The 20232-nt window shown below is 43.0% G+C and overlaps 1 protein-coding gene across 1 annotated transcript in view; it reads right to left on the reverse strand.

Annotated features, from left to right (window-relative positions):
- Nucleotides 1-9244: 9244 nt before the first annotated feature.
- The window catches only part of KCNK9 (potassium two pore domain channel subfamily K member 9), a 139077-nt gene continuing 128089 nt past the window's right edge, over nucleotides 9245-20232 (reverse strand). Inside the window, exon 2 of the mRNA XM_070749289.1 lies at nucleotides 9245-10083. Coding sequence (XP_070605390.1) covers nucleotides 9245-10083 — 839 coding nt within the window. The remainder of the gene's footprint in view (nucleotides 10084-20232) is intronic.

Here is a 20232-nt window from a genome sequence, read left to right on the forward strand (position 1 = left end):
TGTGAAGTGATATATAAGCAGGGGTGGGCTACTGCCTGGACGAGGGGGGTGAACGCAGTGAGGTAGCAAAAATGGAGCTCCACCCCAGAGCACCCAATTTTACATTGAAAGATGTTGAAAGAAAATGCAGGGCATCCTGAATAAGCCACGCCTAAGTGTGTTAATAAAAGTTTTGGTAGCCCTTCACTGTATATACAGTAAGTCTAAGTGCTATTGCTATTCCAACGTTAGGAGGCAAGCTGTTCCAGGGATTAATCGTCCTATCAGGAAAATTCTCCTTAGTTCTGTTGTGGTTAGCTCTGGCACAGCTCCTGCCCCAAGGAATGTGCAGGTGGATGTGGGGGAAATATCCACATGCCGCATGCCTGTTTTGCTCCCGATGGAATCTGCTGACAGAGCCTCCTCTGACCAAGGAAGCGTGAGTGACAGGGAAGAGGGGAGTTTGGCAGACAGCCCAGGAGGAGATCAATCATCTGTATCATCTTTGGATTCTGAACAAGAATTAATGACACATCCATGCATGCGTAGAGTGATGCATAGGAGACAACAACTGGAGGATTATTACAAGATAAAATTAGGCCACCTGTGGTTGGGTGGAGCTGCTGTAATTAGTGCTACAGATAAAAGTGCAGCTTGGTGTTTTAGCCTCATGGCAGTTTATCTGATTCATTGTTTCGTCAAGATCATGGTTTTTGTGCTGTTCAAGATTCCGTGTGGACTCTCTGGACTTTAGAATTGGACTCAATTTCCCAGTTCTTGGGTGAGCAATTGGATTGCATTTAACCTGTGCCTTGTGTGTACCAGAAAATCCCTTTGTCATTTAAAAAGGGAGCTGTTTCTGTTTTTCTGTTGATAAAAACTTTTGGGTTTTCCTTTTATCGTGTGGTGTGTGTCTTCCTGGACTAATTACCCTGTAATTACGGGCGGTTGAAACAGGCCGGCAGAGCAAGTTCTAGATTGCTTCTCTCCTCGATTGCTTTCTATCTGTTGCTTCTGGAATGAACTCCCCCCAGAGATTAGAACTGCCCCTACCCTTCTTGTCTTTCGCAAATTACTCAAGACTCACCCATATCGCCAGGCATGGGGGAACTGAGACATCTCCCCCAGGCTTTTATATTTAATGTTTGGTATGTATGTGTTGTATGATTTTAATCTTGCGGTTTTTATATATCTTTTTTTATTATTACATTTGTTTCAATGTTACACTGTTTTTATTATTGTTGTGAGCTGCCCCGAATTTTCGGAGAGGGGTGGCATACAAATCTAATAAATTATTATTATTATTATGTCAGTACAACACAGCAAGCGAGATCACTATGCTGGATTTCATATTTCATCACCAGTCGGGCGCTTCCCAAGCACCTAGGACTGTGTGATGTAGCTGCGAATTATGTTTGCCGATCCCAGTAAAGCAGCCTTTTGCAATTGACAGATGGAGATTTTGTCAATTCTGATGGTTTTCAAATGTCCACTGAGATCCCTTGGTACTGCGCCCAGCATGCCAAGTACCCCTGGGACCACTTTCACTGGCTAATGCCAGAGTTGTTGCAGCTCGATTTTTAGATCTTCGTATTTCACTAATTTCTCTAGCTGCTTCTCCTCAATTCTGCTGTCTCCTGGGATTGCGATGTCGATGATCCATACTTTCTTTTTCTCCACGATCACAATGTCTGGTGTGTTATGCTTCAGAATTCGGTCAGTCTGAAGTCGGAAGTCCCACAGTAGTTTTGCTTGCTCATTTTCGACCACTTTTTCGGGCTTATGATCCCACCAATTCTTTGCCACTGGTAAATGGTAGTTCCGGCACAAGTTCCAGTGGATCATCTGTGCCACAGCATCATGTCTATGCTTGTAGTCAGTCTGTGCGATCTTTTTGCAGCAGCTGAGTATGTGCTCGATTGTTTCATCTGTTTCTTTACAGAGTCTGCACTTTGGATCGTCTGTTGATTTTTCAATTCTGGCTTTGACAGCATTTGTTCTAATGGCCTGTTCTTGTGCCGCCAGTATTAGTCCTTCTGTCTCCTTTTTGAGTGTTCCACTTGTACTTATTTTGTACATTATTATTATTATTATTATTATTATTATTATTATTATTATTGATTAGATTTGTATGCCGCCCCTCTCCGTAGACTCGTAGACAATATTGTGATCTTGATAGGCATATCCCAACCACCTGTTCTGCCGTCACATTTATCCAAGGCTCTAGATGAGCAGGAACAGAGGTGCAGGAAAGAGAGGGGGGGGAAATACATCTGAGCATTTATTTTTAGTTACCGGAACCGTTCAATCCAGTCAGAAAAAGCAGCAGGGCTAAATCCCATCTGACTCCTTGAATGAATTCCGCTTCCTCAAACAGAGCTGAGGCAGGAGAGGGATTGCAATGCTGAATATTAATTACCTTTTCTTTTAAAAAAAAATCTTTTTGGGGAAAAAAAACCCTCCACAGTAGGTAGGTGTTGACATATAAATCTGGGCCTCTCACGACCGAGCCACCAAAGTAGGAAAAGGTTGACAAGGCAATTAAGTAAAAACAGAATGCACTGGGATTAGATCTTGTTAACCAGAATATTCATTTATCATCAGCCGAAGAGAAGGAGAGGGGGGGGAGGAGGGAACCTGGTATGAGAGTTGAACTAAAAAATAAATTCTGTTTTTTCCCCCCAAAACCACTGAAAGCCAGCTTGGAAGAGATGGGGGACAGACTTGAACCCGCCACATTCTATACAATTTGGATGAGTTACCATATATTTCGGAGTATAAGACGCAACTTCCCTCTCCCCCTTCCCAAAAAGAGGGTTAAATCCTGGGTGTACAGTAATCCCTCACTACTTCACGGGTTTTCAAAGGGGGCTTAAATCCATTAAATCCATTGAAAATTTTAAATCCATTAAAAATTCATAAAATTCTTCTACAGTACTACTGTACTCTGTTAAAGAAACTCGTAGGATATCACATGTAGTTCCAGCTGAGAAACATTATAGAATGACTGTTTAATGCAAAGGGTGGGTTTTAAAAGTCCAAATACTTGTTAAATACATTAAAAAATATCTTTCCTCTACTTCACAGAAATTCGTTTTTCACGGGTAATCTAGGAACGCATTCCCTGTGAAAAATGAGGGAACACTGTATCGTATGTGTGTGTCTGAAATTTGTACCTGTGAATTTTCGGGAGGAGTCTACCAGAGAGCCCGACATAACAAGCCCTAAGTTTTTTCAGGCTTTTTTTCATTTCAACTCTCTCCAAAGATTTTTTTCAGCCCTAACCAGGGGATAAAATAATGTGCTGAAGCTGACCAGACTAAGGACGCTAGCCAGATGAAAACCTGATAGGTAGATTCTCCCCCTATTTTCCTCTCCCTAAACATTATATACTCTGAAAAATATGGTATATTGCCAAGAAAGCAAGAAGAAGATCAAGCAAGAAGCACTTCAAACAATTTCCCCTTTCAACTTCTATTTTCTGACCTGAAGCTCTCCTTCAGAAAGACAAAGATTCTTCTAATCAACTCCCTTATCTGATATTTTGACTTGTGGATGCCAAGAACTCAACCTCTAACGTTTAGGATAAAATAGGGGCAGCCTATCAATTTGCTGCCTCGGTTCCCAGAGTCTTGTTGAAAACATCTGTATTCTTTAATAATCATCATGGTATAATATTGGTTTGCTGAAGAATCATAGATGCCTTCTTTCTTACAATCAAACTTTGGTTTTTCAGTATTCAGGTGTTTGCTCTATTCCTTCGGATGGGCTGCAAATCATTTTCTCTGATTGCTATAATCAACTCTTTGGAGACAAAGCAATATTTTCTAATCAAATTTGAGGCATCGGCTTCAATAATCAATTTAGCTTGTCTTCTACCATCCTGTAATAGAAACTCCACTTTATTGTATGCGTTAATTGCACTTTAATCATCTGCAAATCCCACACAGAGGAATTGGAATATTTTTAAAAAACTTTAATTTACTGAACAAATCATAAAAGTAAATAAGAAAAGAAATCCCATGGAACACACAGCCATTAATTCATTTTATGCACCTCTCAAAATCTCATTTTAGCTCCTCTAATTTTCAAGGTTATGCGTTTTGGGATTTTTTTAAATAATGCTGCCAGAAAAAGTGATTTCTGTTCTTCCATCATCCTAAAAATGAAATTGTGTTTCACATTGCTGAAATCAGCAACATGTTGATAGATGTTTCCACAGTGCCGTAGCTTAGACATCAAAACAGTATTAAAATATAGATTTTTAAAATCTATAATATTACTGGACGGCATGTGTATTCCAGCATCTCCAGAAGTTGTGAATGCTCCAACACTGGAAGTTTTAAAGAAAAGATTGGACTTGTCTGACATACTATAGGTTTTCTGCAGTGATGGGCTCCTATACGTGCAGTCAGGAACGCAGAACCGGTAGAAATTTTTAATATATTTTTTCCCTTCTGGGCTCTGGGTATTTTCTTCCTATCGCAGTAAATGAGATTGAATGTGTATAATTTTAGAAGGGCTGTGCATGTGTGTGTTATAGTAGATAATGTATATTTTTGTGTGCCTGTGTGTAATATGAATGTACACACATGGCATATAGACATAGAATTAAATAATATATTTTGGATGTTTAGTAATGGTAAATAGGTAAATTGTATCTCTTTGAGGAGAGGAGTGGCCAGGCACCCTAACCCTAACCCAAACCCTTGATGTGAGTGACGTCAAGTTGGCCACCTTTAAGCCAGTCACATCTAGTGATGGGCGAACCCAACGGTGTTCGGGTTCGGCAAGTTCGGACGCACTTTACACAAAATTCGGCCGAACCCGAACCAAACCCGAACTCGAACCCGAACGGGGAATCCCTCCCATGAAGAGATTCCAGGGGCGGAGCTTTGATGTGGAATCCAGGAAGTGATCACCTTGGCGTCCTTAGCAACCTGCCGGTGACGTCAAAGCTCCGAACGCCGAACACAACCCCAAACTTTGCCCGAAGTTTGAAAAAAATTCGGGTTCGTGTTCGGCATACCGAACACCACAAAATTCGGTATGGACCTGAATTGTGCGGGTTCAGTTCGCCCATCACTAGTCACATCACCTCTAAGCCATCCCCCGGTCACATGATTGTCAAGACACTCCCACCTGGTCACATGACTGGCAAGCCACACCCACAAAATAAGCCACACCCACAGTGTGGTAGTTTAAAAAATTGCAGCTCTTCACTGGTTTCTTGCCTGAACAGAGGGTTATGATAGTCCATTTAGTGACCATTCAAAGTTACAACAGCACTAAAAGAAAGTGACTTAGGATTCTTTGCCACATTTATGACCTTTGTAGCAGCCACTCAGTCATGTGACCAATACTCAAATCCTTGGCAACTGGCAACTCATATTTAGGATGGTTGTCCTTAAATATGTCTCTGGATCATGTGATCGCTATTTGTGACTTTCTGACAAGTCAATCGAGAAGCCAGATTCATTTAACAACCCTCTGACTAATTTAAGAACTGCAGTGACTCACTTAAAGACTGTGGCGAGAAAAGTTGTAAAGTTAGACAATAGCAGCCTTCCAATATCTCAGGGGTTGCCGCAAAGAAGAGGGAGTCAACCTATTCTCCAAAGCACCTGCGGTCACAATTCAAAGTGTTGGTCATGACCTTTAAAGCCCTTCATGGGATTGGACCAGAATACCTCCGGAACCTCCTTCTACCGCACGAATCCCAGTGGCCGATAAGGTCCCACAGAGTTGGCCTTCTCCGGGTCCTGTCGACCAAACAATGTCGTTTGGCGGGCCCCAGGGGAAGAGCCTTCCCTGTGGCAGCCCCGGCCCTCTGGAATCAACTCCCCCCGGAGATTAGAATGGCCCCCACCCTCCTTGTCTTTTGCAAGTTTGTCAAGATCCACCTATATCGCCAGGCATGGGGGAATTAAGACATCTCCCCCAGGTTTTCTTATATTTTATGTTTGGTATGTATGTGTTGTATGGTTTTTAAATTGTTGGGGGGTTTTAATGTAATTTTATTATTAGATTTGTTCCATTGTTATACTGTTTTTATTGTTGTTGTGAGCCGCCCCGAGTCTTCGGAGAGGGGCAGCATACAAATCTAATAATTGAATTGAATTGAAAGAAGCTAAAACATATGAAGAATGGTTGCAGGATCTGGGCATGGCTAGTTTAATGAAGGACCAGGGGAGACATGATAACAGTCTTCCAGCATCTCAGGGGTTGCCAGAAATAAGAGGGAGTCAACCTATTCTCCAAATCACCTGATGTTAGAACAAGAAGCAATGGGTGGAAGCTGAACAAGGAGAGAAGCAACATAGAACTAAGGAGAAATTTCCTGACAGTGAGAACAATGAATCAGTGGAACAACCTACCTCTAGAAGTTGCGAATGCTCCAACACTAGACGTTTTTAAGAAGATGTTGGATAACCATTTGTCTGAAGTGGTGTAGGGTTTCCTGTCTAAGCAGGGGGTTGAACTAGATGCCTCCGGAGGAGAAAAGCCTGTAAAGAGTGTTTTGCCTGAAAAACCTGGATTCAGTGTTGAACATTTATAGGGTTAACTTTGTGAGTAGACTTTTGGCTGGGAAGCAAGTGTGCCTGCCGTTATCTTATCAATTTGGCCTCATGCCTGGATCTTGGCAGGGGAAGAAACATTGGGCATTTGCGAAGTAACAAATGTCTAGTAAAAAGAACTCTTATTTCATTTTGAAACCTGTCTGTGCGTTTGAGCTTTCATTTGAGCCTAACTACTGGCTGGCTGCTGCCCAAGACAGAACATCATGCAGATGTGGAACAAGATGACTATGTGAACAGGGAACCTGAGGACCACAAAGTAGTCTAATGGGAACCAGGACTAATTTTCCAAATGTCTACAAGTAAGGCCTGGTCTCTCACATGCGTGTCTTAAATTTCTACATCAGGGGGGTCAAACTCAAGGCCCGCAAGCTGAATCTGGCCCGCCTCCTTCTCCTAGAAGAAGGAAATATTTTGAGAAATATTAAAATATTTTAATATTAATATAATATAAATATTAATGTAATAATCTAATATTTAATATTAACAATAATATTAAAAATATTAAAAAGGCAGAATATTATATTTCCCTGCATGAGAAATGGAGAGGTATGCTCCTGGAGACCAAAAGAGACAACCCCCACCTTCTTTAGTTGCCCACAGCAGAGGTCAGCACTTAAGAGACAAAGAGATAGCTAGCTCTATTCATAAGCAAATTTCCTGCAGAAAAGTCTGAACAAAGGTAGAGTCAGCGCTCAGCCATGATAGGAATTGCCCAACAAACCGCTTCATCGCATCAGCCAAACTTCAACAAAGCATGGCTCAGACAACCTGCAGAGCCAGCTATGATCCCTACAGCAACCAAATAGAGTACATGTTCTCCCACAGGAACAGGAAGCTCAACTTCAAAACTCAAGAGGAGTTATAAATACCCCTCGCTCTCAACTCCATTTGGTCAGCTGCCCAGAACCATGGGTTTGGTGGTTCAGTTTCACCATTCAACCCTCTTTCCAATCAGCCTCCAGCCTCCATTTTGTCTCCAGTGCCTTTCTTCCAGAAGTGGAACTGAACTGAATTCATATTTTTTCCAACAGGAGGAAGGGAGGGAGGGAGGGAAGGAAGGAAGAAGGGAGGGAGGGAGGGAAGGAAGCAAGGGAGGGAGGGAAGGAAGAAGGGAGGGAGGGAGGGAAGGAAGAAAGGAAGGAAGGAAGGAACTTGGCCTACATGCATATCCTCAGCAAGTTGAAACACATAGCATTGGGTACTCCTTCCTGAGACCAACCAGCTTTTGTTTTCCTACTAGTATTAGTATTAATATCAGTTTCTATTTTGATTGAAACAAGGGATACCCTGTCTTCTTTCATAAAAAATATTCATCCACTGCCATGTACCATTTTTGTTTTTTGTTCAAGCATTCCCAGATAGAATTCCTGTGCACGCAGGTACAACTGTACACCCACAAACACACAACCACCCTGCCAGACACACTCAGGACATTCGCACCGAGGAAAGTTAATGCCGAAGCCCACGTTTTTTAACACGAAGACAAAATATAAATAAGACCCTTGAAATAAATAAATAAATAAAAACGCCCATTCATTCTGACCGTCTCTTAAATCACACCCACGTACGAATTGAGTGTTTTAAAGGTTTGGTGGATATTTGACACATCAACGGAAAGTGAAAAGAAAAATCAATTGAGAATCCATCCTTCGGTTCTGAGCAATGGTTCCATCATTGTCTTCCTCGCGTATGTTCATAATGCATATCCTTTTTTTTTTTTTTACAAAATGCATGCTTGTATTTTTTTTAAAATATATATATATGTATATATTTATATATTTTCCACAAACATTTGACCCGGGCAAGCAAAAGTAACCTTCCTTTCCTGCCGTGTTCTTAAAGAATATTTTTTTTAAAAAAAAAAACTTTATACGATCTAATAAATTTCTAGCATTTAAAAACAGAAAGAACTTACAATGGTTCCGCTGGGATTATATGGACCATTTATGGTGCATGCTTGACTCAGCAAAAAAAAGGGGGGATGGGTGGGAGAAAAAGTGATAAAACTGCAGCTCTTTCCTACATTTTTCTTTCTCTTATTTCCCCCTTTTGGATCAAAGAAAGCAGGATTTGTAAAAAAAACAACAACACCCAATTTCTCCAGAGGAAGAATAGATAGAAAATCAAATCGATATACCTGATGCTTCGATAAGATATTTTCTGTTTAGTCGCATGGCACTAGTAGTAGAATTGTGCGTGTGTACCCGTACCCACACACTCAACACTCACATACACACCCCCAGTTCACACGCAACACGACCTGCTCGTGAAGGAGAGAGAAAAAAAGAGGTTTTGGGTTTCTGTTTTGTTTTTTTAGGTCAGGCGTGCCAAAGAGCACGAGAAAAGCTCACAGGTGTGTAACTTTGGAATTGAAATACCCACTTCCCATCACCTCAAAAATCTTGCAGAGGGAAGGTTAATTGTAAGGCATTATTTTTGCTGGAAAATAAAAGTCGGTCCATGCTTCGTGCGCCAGAGCTGAGTTTCAGGGGAGTGCTGTTCTTCCCTTACAACATATAGAGTTGTTTTTTTCCTCTCTCTCTCTCTCTCCTGGATTTATGTTAGCCTCACTCTGGTTCACTCGAGGAATTGTTTTCATTTTAAAAAATAATAATCTTAGGAAACAAACGTCCGTCCCTCCCGTCTGCCCACCTCCCCCAAAAGACCCTGCGAAGACAATGCCTTCAGATAGATTTGCGCCGTTTCATCAGCCGGTGATGGTCCGTGAAACTGTGCAATCCAGGGGAGATCGAACTGATGGGGGAAGGGAAGAGGCTGTTTTTTAATGTGCTTGGCGAGATCTCCTCAATCTTGTAGGAGATGGCGTGAAAGTATTGGAGGTTCAGCTTGGAACTGAAGGAGTTTTGGTGGGAAACCACTCGGCTGGTGTATTCGTGGGACCTGTAACACATGCAGGTGCAGTCAGACTGGAGGTCCGTCACCTCGGCTTTGTACCGCGGGCGGCCATGTTGAGAGTCTTCTTGAATGTGGACCACCATGCTGCTCCGGTTTCCCGCCAGAGAGGCCCTCTCCTCGGCCTCCCGCCTCTCCTCCTCGATGTTCATGAACAACCTGAGAACAACCAGATTGAGGAAAGCTCCGATGACAGTTAACCCCACCAGGATGTACATAAAGCTAAAGGCCACGTAGAGCGGCTTCTTCTGAAGGGCTCCTTTCGTCTGAAGGGCCACGTAGTCTCCGAACCCGATTGTAGTCAATGTGATGAAGCAGTAATAGAAAGCCTGGAAGAAGGTCCAGTCTTCGCAATGACAGAAGGCAGCTGCTCCGATGCAGAGGGTGCCGATGCAGGAGAAGAAGCCAACGGCCACCATGTTCTCCATGGAAACGTCGGTGCTCCTCATCCGGCAACACTTTTTCATCCGTTGCAAGAGGTACTTGACAAAGGTGTTCATGCGTTCGCCAAGGCTCTGGAACATGACCAGGGTGAGCGGGATGCCCAGGGCAGCGTAGCACATGCAGAAGGCCTTCCCTGCATTTGTCCCAGGGGCAGCGTGGCCGTAACCTGGAGAAGGAGAAGGACAACACGGGTAAGTGATAGAAAAGAGGGACAGGGATGATTGCAACCAAGGGATTGCCAGAAAGATGAGATGACCAGAGCCCATGGACATGAGGAAAGTACAAGTCCTACAAAGTATCATTAGCACCTGGTTAGAGCTGGAAAGAAACATTTGGAGCAAGTTAGAACAATGAAAAAAAACCTTAGGGCTTGGAAAACATTCTTCCCAAAGAGTAACAATGAAGCAACCTGCAAGCCGGTAAGAGCTGGGAACATTGTTAGCACTGAGTTAGAGCTGGAAAGAAACATTTGGAGCAAGTTAGAACAATGAAAAAAATTAGGGCTTGGAAAACATTCTTCGCAAAGAGTAACAATGAAAGAGCTAGCAAGCTGGTAAGAGCTGGGAACATTGTTAGCACCTGGTTAGGGCTGGAAAGAAACATTCAGAGCAAGTACAGCAATAAAAAAAAACCCTATAAAGACAGGGTTTGGAAAACAATTTTTGCAAAGAGTAACAGTGAAAGAGCTTGCAAGCTGGGACCATCGTTAGCACCTGGTTAGGGGTGGAAAGAAACATTTGGAGTAAGTTAGAGCAATGAAAAAACCCTGCATAGACTAGGGCTTGGCAAACATTCTTCGCAAAGAGTAACAATGAAAAAACCTGCAAGGGAAGAGCTGGGAAGATCGTTAGCAGCTAGTTAGGGTTGGAAAAAACAAGCTTTGGGGAAAAAAGCTACATTCAGAATATAAGACGCACCTGAATTTCCAGCCTCTTTTAGGGAGGAAAAAGGTGCATCTTATACTCCCGAAAAAACGGTAATTATTGAGTCTGCCATCTGCACCTCTATAACTGTCTGGTTTGGTTCTGCAACCCAACAAGACTGACACAGTCTTCAGAGAAAAATCAAAACTGCAGAAAAAACAATTACTGCCAACCTGCCTCCCATTGAGGACCTGTATAGTATGCAAGTCAAAAAGAGGGCTGTGAAAATATTTACAGACCCCTTGCATCCTGGACACAAATTGTTTCAACTCCTACCCTCAAAACATCGCTATAGACCACTGTACACCAGAACAACTACACACAAGAACAGTTTTTTCCCAAACACCATGATTCTGCTAAACAAATAATTCCCTCACCACTGTCAAACTATTTACTAAGTCTTACAAATCTAATTAATAATAATAATAATAATAATAATAATAATAATAACAACAATAATAATAAGTCTGCACTACTATGAATCTTCTCATTGTTCCCATTACCTATCTCCCCCCACAAATGACTGTAAGATTGTAACTTCGCTGCTTCTACCTTTACAATTTATATTAACTGGTGCCTAATATAATTTGATTGCTTATATGTACCCATTAAGCCTTGTACCTTATGATCCTTGACAAACATGTCTTTTCCTTTATGTACACTGAGAACACACGCACCAAGACAAATTCCTTGTATGTCCAATAACATTTGGCCAATAAAAAATTATATTTTATTCTATTCTACACAATGTTTGGGGCTCATTGTGGAGTGGAAAAGAAAGGCACAGCCTGGAGAAAAGAAGGAGGGAGGCAGTTTACTTCCTTGTTCCAAAGGTGGGTGTGGCTTATTTTGTGGGTGTGGCTTGCCAGCCATATGACCAATTCGGAGTGGCTTGACAATCATGTGACTGCAGGTGGCTTAAAGTTTATGTGACTGGCTTAAAGGTATCAGGAAAGACTTAATGAACTCAATCTGTATAGTCTGGAGGACAGAAGGGAAAGGGGGGACATGATCGAAACATTTAAATATGGTAAAGGGTTAAATAAGGTTCAGGAGGGAAGTGTTTTTAATAGGAAAGTGAACACAAGAACAAGGGGACACAATCTGAAGTTAGTTGGGGGAAAGATCAAAAGCAAATGTCCCACCAATTGTCCATAAGGATCTTGAGCAGAAAGAGAAGGCAAAACCCTCCCTTTCCCTTGACCCCCAACAAATGGCACTCGAGGGAATCCTGCCTGCTTCAACCAACACAGAGGCGGCACTTGGACATCCGTTTCAATAACCACCGATATACTTGGCATCCATGAATCTGTCTAATCCTACCTTGAAGCAATCCAGGCTGACAGCTGTCACGACCTCTTCTGGAAGGGAATTCCATAAACCAACGACCCTCTGGGTGAATAAATATTTCCCTTCGCTTTCTTACCTATGAGTTTTAGGGAGTGCCCCCTCGTCCTAGTATTGTGTGATAGAGAAAATATTTTTTCTCTATCCACCTTTTCTATCTCATGCATGATTTTATACACTTTGATCGAGTCACCTCTTAAATGCTTTCTTTCAAGGCTGAACAGACCAAGACGTTGCAACCTGGTTTCATAAGGGAGGTGCTCCATTTCCTTGATCATTATTGTTGTTCTTTTTTGAACCTTTTCCAGTTCCATTATGTTCTGCCGGCGTATTTCAACCGACTGTAATTATGGGGTAATTAGTCCAGGAAGACACACACCACACAATAAAAGGAAAACCCAAAAGTTTTTTTAAAAAGAAAAACAGAAACAGCTCCCTTTTTAAATGTCAAAGGGATTTTCTGGTACACACAAGGCATAGGTTAAATGCAATCCAATTGCTCACCCAATAACTGGGAAATTGAGTCCAATTCTAAAGTCCAGAGAGTCCACACACAATCTTGAACAGCACAAAAACCACGATCTTGACGAAACAATGAATCAGATAAATGGCCACGCTGTTCTTTTTATCTGTAGCACTAATTACAGCAGCCCCACCCAACCACAGGTGGCCTCATTTTCTCTTGTAATAATCCTTCAGTTGTTGTCTCCAATGCATCACTCTACACATGCATGGATGTGTCATTGATTCTTGTTCAGAATCCAAGGATGATACAGATGACTGATCTCCTCCTGGGCTGTCTGCCAAACTCCCCTCTTCCCTGTCACTCACGCTTCCTTGGTCAGAGGAGGCTTTGTTGGCAGATTCCATTGGGAGCAAAACAGGCCTTGGGGCAGGAGCTGGGCCAGAGCTAACCACAACACATTATATCCTTCTTGAGGTGAGGTGACCAGGGGATGTCCTCTTCCTCATTGGGTAGACTGGGCTGAAGCTACGCGGGCTGGCCCCCTACGCTTTCCAAGACAGCGATGTGGGCCAGATCTGACCACAACACAGGCCAGATTTGGCCCACGGGCCTTGTGTTTGACACTCCTGATTGATTTACAAGCTGTTTTTCTGCAAGGGGTATGCTTGAAGCGGTGAGCAATTTACGGCAAATAAATCAAGGGTTGTTTTCATTTTTCACTGAACGGCGATGGAGCTTGGATGATCACCAAGTTCCAGTTTTTACACATTGTATGACTCTGAAACAAAAATGAATTGTGACACTTACTACCAGAGAGGAGACTGCAGAAGATGCCAACAGCTGGCTGGCTTTCTCCGTGCTGAGAAGCCAAGTAAGATCAGCAGATCTGTTTAGTGGTCTGGAAATATTAGGACTGCAGTCTACAGCGAGAAGAGAACAAAACCACTCACTTAAATGAGAACCATCTTTCAGCTGTGGCGAGGGGGGTGTTTGCCCAGGTTTGCCTGGTGCACCAGTTGCGGCCCTATCTGGTCTGGGAGTCATTGCTCACAGTCACTCATGCCCTCATCACCTCGAGGCTCGACTACTGTAAAGCTCTCTACATGGGGCTACCCTTGAAAAGTGTTCAGAAAGTTCAGATCGTGCAGAATGCAGCTGCGAGAGCAGTCATGGGCTTCCCTAGGTATGCCCATGTTACACCAACACTCCGAAGTCTGCATTGGTTGCTGATCAGTTTCCGGTCACAATTCAAAGTCTTAGTTATGACCTATAAAGCCCTTCATGGCATCGGGCCAGAATATCTCCAGGACCGCCTTCTGCCGCACAAATCCCAGCAACCTGTTAGGTTCCACAGAGTTGGCCTTCTCCGGGTCCCGTCGACTAAACAATGTCATCTGGCGGGACCCAGGCGAAGAGCCTTCTCTGTGGTGGCCCCGACCCTCTGAAACCAACTCCCCCGGAGATTAGGATTGCTCCCACCCTCCTTGTCTTTCGCAAACTCCTTAAAACCCACCTCTGCCATCAGCCATGGGGAAATTGAGACATCTCCCCCAGGCCTATATAGTTTTATGTATGGTATGCTTGTGTTGTATGTTCTTTTAAATAATGGGTTTTTAGATTTTTAAATATTAGATTTGTTCTCTGTACATTGTTTTATTATTGTTGTGAGCCACCCCGATTCTGCAGAGGGAGGCGGCATACAAACCTAAATAATAATAATAATAATAATAATAATAATAATAATAATAATAATAATACAATATAACAAACCTAATGTTTTTTAAAAAATCTAAAAACCCATCATTTAAAACAATACAACAAAAGGATACCATACATAAAACTACATAAGGCTGGGGGAGGTGTCTCAATTCCCCCATGCCTGGTGATACAGGTGGGTTTTAAGCAACTTACAAAAGACAAGGAAGGTGGGGGCAGGTCTGATCTCTGGGGGGAGTTGATTCCAGAGGGCTGGGGCCGCCACAGAGAAGGCTCTTCCCCTGAGGCCTGCCAGACAACATTGCTTAGTCGACAGGACCTGGAGAAGGCCAACTCTATGGGACCTAATCGGTCGCTGGGATTCGTGCAGCAGAAGACGGTTCCAGAGGTATTCTGGTCCGATGCCACGTAGGGCAAGGTGTTGGTTATTACCTATAAAGCCCTATATGGCTCAGGACCAGATTATTTACGGGACTGCCTCTTGCTACATACCTTCCAGAGACCTATAAGAGCACACAGAGTTGGCCTCCTCCAGGTCCCTTCAGCCAAGCAATGAAGGCTGGCGGGACAATGGGGGAGGGCCTTCTCTGTTGCCGCCCCGGCTCTTTGAAATCAACTCCTCCTTGATGTCTGTACTGCTCCCACTCTATTGGCCTCCCATAAAGCCATGAAGACCTGGCTTTGCTGTTAGTCCTGGGGGCCATGAACCAATGACAACAATGGCCAAATTGTATGAATGTTTAGTATGTGTGTTGGGTTAGTTATTATGTTATTAGGGTTTTAATTAATGGTTTTATAACTCAGTTTTATGTTTGACTTCATTTTATTGTTTTGTATTTTATACTATTGTAAGCTGCCCTGAGTCCTTCGGGATAGGACGGCATAGAAGTCAGATAGATAGATAGATAGATAGATAGATAGATAGATAGATAGATAGATAGATAGGTAGGTAGGTAGGTAGGTAGGTAGGTAGGTAGGTAGGTAGGTAGAGAGAGAGAGAGATAGAGAGATAGAGAGAGAGATAGGTGGGTAGGTAGGTAGGTAGGTAGAGAGATAGAGAGTTAGAGAGATAGAGAGTTAGAGAGATAGAGAGATAGAGAGATAGATAGAGGGAGAGATACGTTGGTAGGTAGGTAGATAGGTAGGTAGATAGATAAATAGATACGTAGGTAAGTAGATAGATACATAGGTAGGTAGGTAGGTAGGTAGGTAGAGAGATAGAGAGATAGAGAGATAGAGAGATAGAGAGATAGAGAGATAGAGGGAGAGATACGTTGGTAGGTAGGTAGATAGGTAGGTAGATAGATAAATAGATACGTAGGTAAGTAGATAGATACGTAGGTAGGTAGGTAGGTAGAGAGAGATAGATAGATAGATAGATAGATAGATAGATAGATAGATAGATAGATAGATAGATAGGCAGGCAGGCAGGCAGGCAGGCAGGCAGGCAGGCAGGCAGGCAGGCAGGCAGGCAGGCAGGCAGGCAGGCAGGCAGGCAGATAGATATTCTTGAAGACACATTTTCACATGGGGCAAACTGGACTGAGCTCCTGGTGTTTTTTTCCCAAATAAATATGGGAAGGATTGGATGGCAGCAGCAACTAACGAGGTCAGGATTATATATTCAGCATCTCGTGTCTTGTCTTGTCTCATCGAAGTCTGCTCTGATGCAACCCAGCAACTAGGAAAGGAATTCACATGAGTCTGAACATCAGGAAGGAATGCGAGGCTGGATTTACATCACATGGCAGGCAAGATCTGAAAGGAGCTGACAGGTTACTGGAGCAACATCTAACCACGGATGGTGATTTTGAAAAGAAAAAGCAAATGCTCAGGCTTCGTTAGATTCGAACAACAGGCTACTGGGAAATCTCTGAGTGGTAGGCCAGACTATGAAGTCAACATCTCAAAAAAAAAGATAAGAATTAATGACTTCCATGTTATGGCCAAGAAAACTATATAGACTTAGTAGCTGAGTTTTGGAGGCAGCTAGAGTAGAACTGAACTGTAGTATTCCTTGTGTACATCTAAGATAGTGGTGGGCCTGAGCCTAAATGATGGGGAACGCAGTTCCGGTGGTGGCCATGTAACACGTAGCCTAGCTTCCCCAGACCTATGCCTGCCCTGCCCTGCCCTGCCCTGCCGCAAGTGCTGTCCTCCCCCGCCGTTCGCCCCTTGCTTTCCTCTCGCGCTGGCTCCCCCCACTGGCCGTGCTGCCACCATTCACCCCAAGAGTGTGTTCTGCCGGCGTGTCCCAACCGCCCGTAATTACAGGGTAATTAGTCCAGAAAGACACACACCACACGATAGAAGGAAAACCCAAAAGTCTTTATCAACAGAAAAACAGAAAAAAATCCCTTTTTAAATGTCAAAGAGATTTTCTGGTACACAAATTGGTTAAATCCAATTTCTCACCCAATAACTGGGAAATTGAGTCCAATTCTAAAGTCCAGAAAGTCCAAACACAGTCTTGAACAGGGAAACAGCAAAAACCACGATCTTGACGAAACAATGAATCAGATAAATTGCCATGAGGCTAAACCAACACGCTGTTCTTTTTATCTGTAGCATTAATTATAGCAGCCCCACCCAACCACAGGTGGCCTCACTTATCTCCTGTAATAATCCTTCAGTTGTTCTCTCCTATTCATCAGTCTATGCATGCGTGGATCTGTCATAAGTTCTTGTTCAGAATCCAGGGATGATAAGGATGATTGATCTCCTCCTGGGCTGTCTGCCAAACTCCCCTCTTCCCTGTCACTCATGCTTCCTTTGTCAGAGGAGCCTTCATCAGGAGATTCTGTCGGGAGCAAAACTGACCTGTGGCATGTGGATGTTTCCCCCACATCCAGCTCCACATTCCTTGGGGCAGGAGCTGGACCAGAGCCAACCACAACAGAGTGAGAGGTGAGCAAGGCGAATGGCAGCAAGCGGGCACTTACTTACTTGTTTGGAAAATGGCGGCGGGCAGTGGTGAACGGACACTTACTTGTTTGCCCATTTCCGGGTTCTTTTCACTTCTGCGTATGCAGGAGGGAAACGGTAGGGCCGGGAATGGTAGCCCGCTCTTGGTCTAAGGTCACATGGTTGGGCAAGCCCAGGTGTGACACAAAGCCACACTTTAATGCTCAGTTCACATGATGCTGTTAGCATAAGGTTCGCCTTGTGCACCAGTTGCGAACCTACTTGGACCGGGAGTCACTGCTCAAAGACTCATGCCCTCATCACCTCGAGGCTCGACTACTATAACACTCTCTACATGGGGCTACCTTTGAAAAGTGTTCGGAAACTTCAGATCATGCAGAATGCAGCTGCGAGAGCAATCATGGGCTTTCCCAAATATGCCCATGTTACACCAACATTCCGCAGTCTGCATTGGTTGCCAATCCATTTCCAATCACAATTCAAAGTGTTGGCCTTTACAATTTTATGCATGGTATGTCTGTATGTATGTTTGGTTTTTATATAATGGGTTTTTAATTGTTTGTAGTATTGGATTTTGTTATATACTGTTTTATTGCTCTTGTTAGCCGTCCCGAGTCTGCGGAGAGGGGCGGCATACAAATCCAATAAATAAATAAATAAAATAAAATAACTTTTGTTGTGAACCACACTGACTCTCAGGAGAAGGGCAGCATAGAAATCAAACAAACCAACCAACAAAATAGTGATGGTGATCGTAGCGACAATCATGACAAAATGAAAACAAGCCCCAAATCATCCTTTCCTTGCCCCAGCAGCTTTGAGAGCTGCAGAGGACAGCAGCCTGTTCTTCCTTTTAAAGAAATTAAAAGAAAAGCATCAATCTTATGATTTAATCATCAATTTCATTAAAAAGAAGGAAAAGGATAACCTTCTTGTAGCGGGCATTGTCAAATGCCCCATTTACAATAGGATGGGATAACACCTTTGAAGAGTGTTCAGAAACTTCAGATTGTGCAGAGTGCAGCTGCGAGAGCAATCATGGGCTTTCCTAGGTATGCCCATATCACACCAACACTCCGCAATCTGCATTGGTTGCCGATCAGTTTCCGGTCACAATTCAAAGTGTTGGTTATGACCTATAAAGCCCTTCATGGCATTGGACCAGGATATCTCCGGGACCGCCTTCTGCCGCACGAATCCCAGCGATCGATTAGGTCCCACAGAGTTGGCCTTCTCTGGGTCCCATCGATGAAACAATGTCATCTGGTGGGGTCCAGGGGAAGAGCCTTCTCTGTGGCGGCCCCGACCCTCTGGAACCAACTCCCTCGGGAGATCAGAACTGCCCCCACCCTCCTTGCCTTTCACAAGATCCTTAAAACCCATCTCTGCCATCAGGCATGGGGGAATTGATTAGCCCGGGCCGTTTCATTTTATGTATGGTTTGTTTGGGATGCATGACTGTTTTTATAATGAGGGTTTTAAACTGTCCTTTTTTAACCATTAGATTTGTACTATGTATTGTTGTTGTAAGTCTCTGGAGAGGGGAAGCATACAAATCTGATAAATAATAATAATAATAATAATAATAATAATAATAATAATAATAATAATAATAATACATTTAGCATTGATAAATATAGAATAGAATAGAATAGAATAGAATTTTATTGGCCAAGTGTGATTGGACATGCAAGGAATTTGTCTTGGTGCAGATGCTCTCAGAGTACATAAAATAAAATATACATTTGTCAAGAATCATGTGGTACGACACTTAATGATTGTCATAGGGGTCAAATAAGCAACGAAGAAACAATATTAATAAAAATCTTAGGATATAAGCAACAAGTTACAGTCATACAGTCAACATGGGAGGAAATGGGTGATAGGAATGATGAGAAAAACTAGTAGAATAGAAGTGCAGATTTAGTAGAAAGTCTGACAGTGTTGAGGGAATTATTTGTTTAGTAGAGTGATGGCGTTCGGAAAAAAACTGTTCTTGTGTCTAGTTTCTCCAAGATTAGGCTTTCATAGAATTCTATAGGGTGGGGAGGTGACTGGGTCACAAATCTGATGGGTAGGATCTGGGCCAGTGGTGGACTCCTACGGGAACGGCCAGGAACGCAGTTCCGGTAGCAAAATTTGGAGCTCCACCCCAAAGCACCCAATTTGCACTGAAAGATGTTGAAACAAAATGCATAAGTCACACCCACGGTGTGCTAGTAAAAATTTTGGTAGCACATCGCTGATCTGGGCTCACATAGCTTAACATGGCATAAACCAATGATGGCGAACCTTTTTAGCTCAGGTGTCAAATGTGCTGTTTTTCATACTCTGCAGGTTTCTGGAGACGTCACCTACAAAAAGATATTGACAAAATTGAACGGGTCCAATAGGAAAGTGAACATAAGAACAAGGGGACGCAATCTGAGGTTAGTTGGGGGAAAGATTAGAAGTAACGTGAGAAAATATTATTTCACTGAAAGAGTAGTAGATCCTTGGAACAAACTTCCAGCAGACGTGGTTGGTAAATCCACAGTAACTGAATTTAAACATGCCTGGGATGAACATATATCCATCCTAACATAAAATACAGGAAATAGTATAAGGGCAGACTAGATGGACCATGAGGTCTTTTTCTGCCGTCAGTCTTCTATGTTTCTATGAAGCTTCCTGAAGCTCCGGAGTGTGAAAAACAGCCCAATTGGCAAACCGGAAGTTCAGAAAAACAAACAGAAAGACTCAGAGTATTTTGAAATGTGGAATAGATGGTACCATCGGATCGAGCATAGAAAAACAAAATTTAAAATAAAGAGTTAAAATAGAAACATAACATGTACATATTATGGGACCTAGGGGAAGAGCCTTCTCTGTGGGGTGCCCAGCCTCTGGCCCCCAGAGATTCGTACTGCCCCCACCCTCCTTGCCTTCCGAAAAAGTT

This window comes from Erythrolamprus reginae, chromosome 3 (genome assembly GCF_031021105.1).
Source record: "Erythrolamprus reginae isolate rEryReg1 chromosome 3, rEryReg1.hap1, whole genome shotgun sequence".
Classification (NCBI taxonomy): Eukaryota; Metazoa; Chordata; class Lepidosauria; order Squamata; family Dipsadidae; genus Erythrolamprus; species Erythrolamprus reginae.